The 7,778-nt window shown below is 48.3% G+C and overlaps 1 protein-coding gene across 1 annotated transcript; it reads right to left on the bottom strand.

Moving 5' to 3' along the window:
• Nucleotides 1–5,438: 5,438 nt before the first annotated feature.
• On the bottom strand, nt 5,439–7,318 carry LOC132066350 (uncharacterized). Its single transcript, XM_059459675.1, has 2 exons — nt 6,380–7,318; nt 5,439–6,293 (listed from the first exon to the last, which is right to left on the bottom strand). The coding sequence occupies exons 1-2, from the start codon at nt 6,698–6,700 to the stop codon at nt 5,439–5,441; spliced, it is 1,176 nt and encodes a 391-aa protein (XP_059315658.1). The 5' UTR covers nt 6,701–7,318.
• Between the last annotated feature and the right edge of the window lie 460 nt (nt 7,319–7,778).

Here is a 7,778-nt window from a genome sequence, read left to right as displayed (position 1 = left end):
CAAGGATATCGGAGTACAACTTTAACGTCAACACTTCGGACCTCGTCTCGGCTATTGGCCGTATCGCAGAAGCAAGATGGCCGAGACCACTAAGGTCAGACCCGGGCCAACGGGACCCGAGCGTGATGTGTGAATATCATGGAACCCATGGGCACAGAACTGAGGACTGTCGCCAACTAAGAGAGGAGGTGGCTCGGTTACTGAAAAATGGCCACCTTCGAGAATTGCTAAGTGAACGAGCTAAAAGCCACTACAAGGAAAGGGAATCTCATAAACGGGCCGAACCAGTGGAACCTCAGCATATAATCAACATGATAATCGGGGGTACTGATGCTCCTAGAGGGCCGGTGATGAAACGGACAAAGGTTTCCATTGTTCGTGAGAAGCGCAGCCGGGATTATGTATCCGAGGGTTCCATCTCTTTCAACAACGAGGATGCAGAAGGCATCATTCAACCGCACAATGATGCATTGGTAATCTCTATTCTTATTTTTAAATCACAAGTTAAACGTATTTTGATTGACCCAGGTAGCTCGGCCAACATCATCCGGTGGAGAGTGGTTGAACAGCTAAGGCTACTCGACCAAATCGTACCGGTAGCCCGAGTGCTCAGTGGATTCAATATGGCAAGTGAAATCACGAAGGGGAGATTTCTTTGCCGGTCAACATTGATGGCACCATTCAGCAAACGGTGTTCTATGTCATCGAAGGGGATATGAAGTATAATGCATTCTATGGGTAGACCGTGGATACATAGCATGAGGGCCGTGCCATCGACATTACATCAGCTACTGAAATTCCTGACCCCGGAGGGGATAAAAACCATCGGGAGAAAACCCGCTGAAGAGAGATGTTCGCGGTGGAGGAAGCATCACCCCTTCCCAAAAAAATCGGATAAAAAGAAGGTGAATCAGTCGGCGGCAAGGACCCTAAATAGCAACTAAAGTACACGGGTTCGACAACGGAGCAGAATGGGTCGGACCCGGGGCATGAAGAGGATGATTTCGGTGTACCCAGATCGTTCGTCTTGCCGGATGACTCGGATGCAACCAAGTCAACAGTAGAGGAGTTGGAGCAAATCATCTTGTTCGAATATCTACCGGATAGAAAGGTATACCTGGGCACGGGGTTAACCTCGGAGCTCAGGAACAAGTTAATTAAATTTCTTCAAGCTAATGCCGATTGTTTCGCATGGTCCCATATAGATATGACAGGTGTACCACCGGGAGTGACGACTCACAAGCTCAGCCTTGACGGGAGGTTCCCCCCGGTGAAGCAGAAGAGAAGGCCCATGGCAGAGGCAAAACACGCCTTCGTAAAGGATGAGGTAACAAAGCTTTTGAAAATAGGCTCTATCCGGGAGGTAAAATACCCGGACTGGCTAGCTAACGTAGTAGTGGTGCCAAAAAAAGGTAATAAATTTCGAATGTGCGTTGATTATAAGGATCTAAACAAAGCATGCCCGAAGGATTCATTTTCGATGCCTCACATCGATAGAATGATCGATGCGACGGCCGGACATGAGATGTTAAGTTTTCTCGATGCTTACTCGGTTATAACCAAATCCGGATGCACCCGGAGGATCAAGAGAAAACATCCTTTATTACCCTGTATGGGACATACTGTTACAATGTCATGCCCTTCGGATTAAAAAATGCCGGTGCAACTTACCAACGCTTAGTTAATGGAATGTTCGAAGAACAAATAGGGAAATGGTGGTCAAGTCCCTGGAAACAGAGGACCATTTAAAGCATTTGCAGGAAACTTTTGATGTACTCCGCAAGTACAACATGAAGCTTAACCCGAAAAAATGTGCCTTCGGTGTCCGATCTGGCAAATTTTTGGGTTTCATGGTGTCAAACCGGGGGATTGAAATCAACCCGGATAAGATCAAAGCCATCGATGATATTGAGGTGGTGAATAACGTCAAAGGAGTGCAGAGGCTCACGGAAGGATAGCGGCGCTGAGTCGTTTCATATCGAGGTCTTCGGATAAGAGTCACCGTTTTTTCTCCTTACTAAGGAAGAAGAATGACTTCGTTTGGACACCGGAGTGTCAAAGAGCTTTGCAAGAATTGAAAAGGTACTTGTCCAGCCCGCCTCTACTGCACACACCGAAAGCGGACGAGCAGCTTTTTCTCTACCTTGCCGTATCCGAGGTAGCGGTAAGTGGTGTTTTGGTCCGAGAAGAATCAGGTACGCAATTCCCTATATATTATGTGAGTAGAACTTTAGGGGATGCGGAGACCCGTTATCCCCACCTAGAAAAGTTGGCATTGGCATTGGTAAGTGCTTCTAGAAAGCTCAAGCCTTACTTTCAATGCCATCCGATATGTGTAGTGACTACTTACCCTCTAAAGAACATCATGCATAAACCGGAATTATCGGGTAGACTAACTAAATGGGCCGTAGAGATTAGCGGATATGATATCGAATACAAGCCTCGGACGGCCATCAAGTCCCAGATCTTGGCCGATTTTGTGGCAGACTTCACCCCGGCTATGGTCCCCGAGGTTGAGAAAGAACTTCTGCTAACCTCGGGAAAAGCTTCGGGTATTTGGTCGTTACACACGGACGGGGCCTCGAACCTCAAAGGTTTCGGGTTAGGAATCGTCCTTAGAACTCCCGCCGGGGATGCCATTCGACAATCCATTAGAACTATTAAATTGACTAACAATGAAGCCGAGTATGAGGCTATGATTGCAGGTTTGGAATTAGCTCGGAGTATGGGGGCCGAAATAATTGAAGCAAAATGCGACTCTCTCTTGGTCGTTAACCAGGTGAATGGCGTCTTCGAGGTTAAGGACGAACGGATGCAAAGGTATCTGGAAAAAATCCAAGTGATACTACACCGGTTTAAAGAATGGACCATGCAGCATGTACCCAGGGAGCAGAACAGCGAAGCCGATGCATTGGCCAATTTGGGATCTTCAGTCGAAGGGGAAGAAATCAACCCCGGGACTATGGTGCACTTGATGAATTCGGCGATAGAAAACGGACATGTTGAATAAACACAATGGGTTTAACTTGGGATTGGCGCAACAAATACATCGACTACTTGCAAGATGGAAAGCTCCCGAGTGACCCAAAAGAATCACGGTCACTAAGGACAAAAGCAGCGCGGTTCTGCTTGGTAGACGGTCAATTGTATCGACGGTCTTTCTTCGGACCCCTGGCCAAGTGTTTGGGTCTCCGAGAAACTGAGTATGTGATGAAAGAAGTACACGAGGGGACCTGCGGCAATCACTCCGGTGCTGAAGCCTTAGTCCGAAAAATTATCAAAGCCGGTTACTACTGGAACCGGATGGAGGAAGATTCGAAGAATTTTGTCCGAAAATGTGACGGGTGTCAAAGACATGCCCCGATGATTCATCAGCCCGGGGAGTTGCTGCACTCGGTGATATCACCTTGGCCCTTCATGAAGTGGGGAATGGACATTGTTGGTCCATTGCCATGGGCACCAAGTAAGGCCCGTTTTATTTTGTTTATGACTGACTATTTCTCCAAATGGGTTGAAGCGCAGGCCTTCGAAAAGATTAGAGAAAAGGAAGTTATTGACTTCATATGGGACCACATTATTTGTCGTTTCGGCATCCCGGCCGAGATAACTTGTGATAATGGTCCTCAGTTCGTTGGCGGCAATATCAATGATTTCCTCGAAGGGTTGAAGATCAAGAAAATCGTATCAACTCCGTATCACCCGAGTGCGAACGGACAGGCGGAATCCACGAATAAAACAATAATTCAAAATCTGAGGAAAAGACTTGAAACATCAAAGCATCACTGGAGGGAAGTACTACCGGAGGTATTGTGGGCTTACAGAACCACATCGAAATCAAGCACGGGAGAAACACCTTTCTCGTTGGTCTACGGGGCCGAAGCCCTCATTCCCGTAGAAGTTGGTGAACCGAGTCTCCGATTCAGGTACACCACCGAGGAGTCAAACGAGGAGGCCATGGCCGTAAAACTCGATCTCACGGATGAACTTCGTGAAAACGCGTTGGTCCGTATTGCAGCCCAGAAGCAGAGAATGGAAAGGTACTACAACCGGAGGGCCAATTTTTGACATTTCCAAGTTGGGGACTTGGTGCTTCGGAAAGTTACCTTGAACACCAAGAATCCCAACGATGGAAAACTGGGTCCGAACTGGGAAGGGCCGTACAAGATAACCGAGGTAACGGGCAAAGGATCGTATCAAGTTGGAATCCATGGACGGCAACGGTTGTTGCGCTAATAACCGGAATGTGGCTCATTTGAAGAGATACTGCTAAGGTATGGACACTTTGTGTTTATTTATTAACCTTTTCTTTTTTGCAGGAAGTCGAGTACCGGATAAAGTTAGGTGCTAGGTCTGAAAACACGTGTTGCACTCTTTTCCTTAGTACGGTTTTGTCCCAAAATGGGTTTTTCGACAAGGTTTTTAATGAGGCAACAAGTACAACGTGTTACTAGATAAAGACGAGGACAAATGCCCGAAAACTCGGGGCCACACCCTACGAGTGGGGACTTGATAGTGCTTACCCGATCTTGCAGCTCGGATAAGCACTAGGGGACTACTATACCCACATCGAGGTTTACCCCGGTTAGTCGAAAACGGAGGAGCTCAACAAAGCAAGTGAACGCTAATAGATGCTACCCCGGAAAAATCCTCGAGATTTTTGTATTTCCCATCTTCGCCTAAAGCCGGACCTTCTGTATTAGGTTTCGATGTAAGGACCAAACGATCAGAACGAATCGTGTCCACTTAGTACTTGCTATGGCAAAAACAGAAGGAAACGGACGAAGTCTTCATATCATGTACATGCAAATACTTGCAATATTAAGATCATTAAAAATTCATTGCGGATGTGTCTTCTTGTTAAAACGGCCTACCCTGGTGATTACCACCGAAATTCGGCATCATTTTTAACTAAATACCCTATACCGGGGATTATAGTCGAAATTCGACAAAGGCAACAAGGTCACATTGAACCGAGCCAAAATCTTGTAAACACCCCAAATGGGGACTGTTCTGAATTGTATTAAAAATTAAAAATTGGTAAGGTCCGAAAAAATAAGTGAATCGAAAAAATATCGCCCTAAAAATGCCTAACGTGATTCGGAGACGTCCGAATTCACAAAGCATAAATAAGTCCCACGGGCAAACCACTCGATCAAATTCCGGACAAAACGTACGGATGAAGAGAAAAGCCAATATTCAGGCACAATCTGAAAAAATGACTCCGAGTCTCTGCTTGTCCTTAAAACGGACCGACAATTCGGGCAAAAGTCATAACAAGCATTCAAGCAAAAGAATAAAGAGAATCGGAACGAAAAATGCACATTTCATATATGGAGGTCTTTTACACCCGAAATTCCTACGAAGTTAAAAAAAAAAAAAAAAAAAAAAAAAAAGCCAAAAAGGCAAAGGCAAAATAAAGGCTAAGTACAGGCTATGATCTATCCGGTGCAGCTGGAACCAGAATGCTCGGATACTATCTGCTCGGAATCCTCGGAATCGGTATCAAGAGCTCTCTTGGCTTCCTCCTCGGTCTTTCTGGCTTCGAGTATCAGGGCCGGGAGATCCGTAAAACCATGTTCGGCTTGCTCAAGGGTGGCCCTCCGGGACTTCCACCGTTCATACTCCACCGCAATCGTGGTATGAGCTTCGGCAGCCTCCACACTCCTAAGGGCTTCTGCCAAATCGGCCTCAGCCTGGGCCAGCTTGGCCACTAATTCATCTCTCTCTTCATCGAGGACTCCTTGGATTTGAATGGCCGATTCGAGCTCGGCTCTGAGAAGGTCATTAGCCTCGGCTGTCTCCTCGAGTTCGATTTTCAGCTCGTCGCATATCCGGGCCCTATCCTCGGCTTTTTGCTCGAATACCCTCATCCTCTCCTTATACTTAGCACTCTCGGATTCAAGCAGCCGATGCCTCTCGGCCATGTTCACGGCATCAGTCTTGACCAAGTCAAGCTCCCCCCGGAGTTGAGAGATAATGGTTTCGAGTTCACCAAGCCTCGAAGAAAAACGAGCATTATCTTGGCTAAGGCCGACCTTGTCCGCTTCCAGAAGCCGGTTCTTCTCGACCATCCCGGCCAATTCATCCTTTAACCGAAGGTTTTCGGCCTTCGCTGCTTCGAGCTCGGGTTGAAGGTTGGAAAGGGCAACAGCTCGGTTCAATTCATCCTCCTTCACTTGCAAAAGGTGCTGGAACTTCTCCGTTTCTCGACCCTGGGCATCCAGCTGGCCCTTAAGGTCGTCAACTTCTTCTTGCTGAGCACGGATGAAGGCTTCATTGACGAGCACCACACTCTGTAAAAGAAACGAGAAGTTAAACTTGGATAAACGAGAAGCTAAAATTCACATTGAATTATGCAAGGATAGGCTGATAAGCTTACTCGATTGCCCGCGTGCATGCCCTCGTTAATGAGACTCTGCCAGGGGACTCCGGTCATCTTCCGCTTATCCGAGTCCGAGACGAGGGGCCTCAGATAGCTTGCTACTCCCACCGGACGAGACAAAAAGCTGCAATCCTCAGGGACGGTGACCATGACCGATCTGGTCCTTCTAGGTTCCACACTCGGGGCCGGGAAGATACGCACCAGGCTATCTCTCGAACCAGTCTCGGTGGCCCGGCCGGCTGCCCTCGTGACTCGAGGGATAGGGAGATGTCCGAAATCGGTAGCTTCCCCGGTTGCAGGAGGGGTATCCAAGAACATATCATCGAGGTTGTCCGACCTCGGAGCAGGAGTAGGAGAAGCCGGAACAGCTCCGGCAGCCTCGGTAGGAGCGGGTGCCTCGGGTGTTGTAGTTGGGTCCCCGGCAGGTGTTGAACCGGTATCCAATGGAACCTCGGTCTCGGGGACCGGCTCAGCCCTCTGTTCGGCCTCGGCAGTTGGTGCATGCCCGGATCTTCTGGTCCTTTGCAGGGGGGTCTCCTCGGATGAAGCGTCACCTGAAATGTCAACATATTCAATTGACCTTAGAGGAGTCGGGTAAAGAACTTCTTCCCCACCTGTGTGCAATGCTGGAGCTGACGGTTCTTTCCCGGCTGAAGGAAACGGCGGAATGGTTGTATCCTCCTCCGGTATAGAGTCAACGGAGGGAGTCACACCGACCCTCCGAACAAGGAAATCGGTCTCTGTTTCGTCTCTTAGAGTCCGAACGACGCTTCTTGCCCTCTTTTTCGGTTTCTGCCCTTTGTCCGAGGGGTTTCTCCTCCTTTTGTTGGCAGCAGCAATAATACGGGATGTACCCGCTGAATCAAATTCGGGTGCCGGCGCAGCGGGTTCGGCTGCTGGCTCCGGTCTTGGGTCCACCGAGCCCTTGGGTAAACCTGAATACCGAAGATGTTATAAAAGGGAAAAGAAAAAGATGAGGATATAATGTGTTCCAAATCAAGCAAAATATTACCGTGGTTTTGGGCGATCCATCGGCCGCGCGACAGGATTCCCCATGTCAGTTCTCCATGGGTGTGCTGATCGAGGAGAGCTCCAACCCATTCATTCATGTTCCGGACAGCCGGAGGTATCCATGCCACGGCTGATATAAAGAAGGGGAGAAATCGTTTTAATACGAGGGGCAAGTGTTTAACAAAGCGTTCAAGGGTAGTTATTGAAGAAGGAACTGAGGAACTTACGATTATCATTCCACCTCTCCGGAAAGGGCATATAGTCGGCTGAAATAATGTCCGCGGTCCTCACCCGGACGTAGCGCTCTAGCCAACCTCGGTCCCTGTCTTCGTCCATCTTCGAAAAGATCGAATTTCGGCTTCGCTTGGCGAGCTTGATCACACCC

The sequence above is a fragment of the Lycium ferocissimum genome, chromosome 8 (assembly GCF_029784015.1).
Source record: "Lycium ferocissimum isolate CSIRO_LF1 chromosome 8, AGI_CSIRO_Lferr_CH_V1, whole genome shotgun sequence".
NCBI classification, from domain to species: domain Eukaryota; kingdom Viridiplantae; phylum Streptophyta; class Magnoliopsida; order Solanales; family Solanaceae; genus Lycium; species Lycium ferocissimum.
The sequence above is the reverse complement of the archived record's forward strand: the minus strand, read 5'-3'. Positions and strand labels throughout refer to the sequence as shown.

What these genes read in the sequence shown, in the direction of transcription:
- LOC132066350 (XM_059459675.1), bottom strand. Translation starts at nt 6,700, where the DNA reads ATGTTCTTGGATACCCCTCCTGCAACCGGGGAAGCTACCGATTTCGGA. An exon ending in GCATGCACGCGGGCAATCGA is followed by an intron (nt 6,294 to 6,379) that starts GTAAGCTTATCA and finishes TTTCTTTTACAG; the next exon opens with AGTGTGGTGCTCGTCAATGA.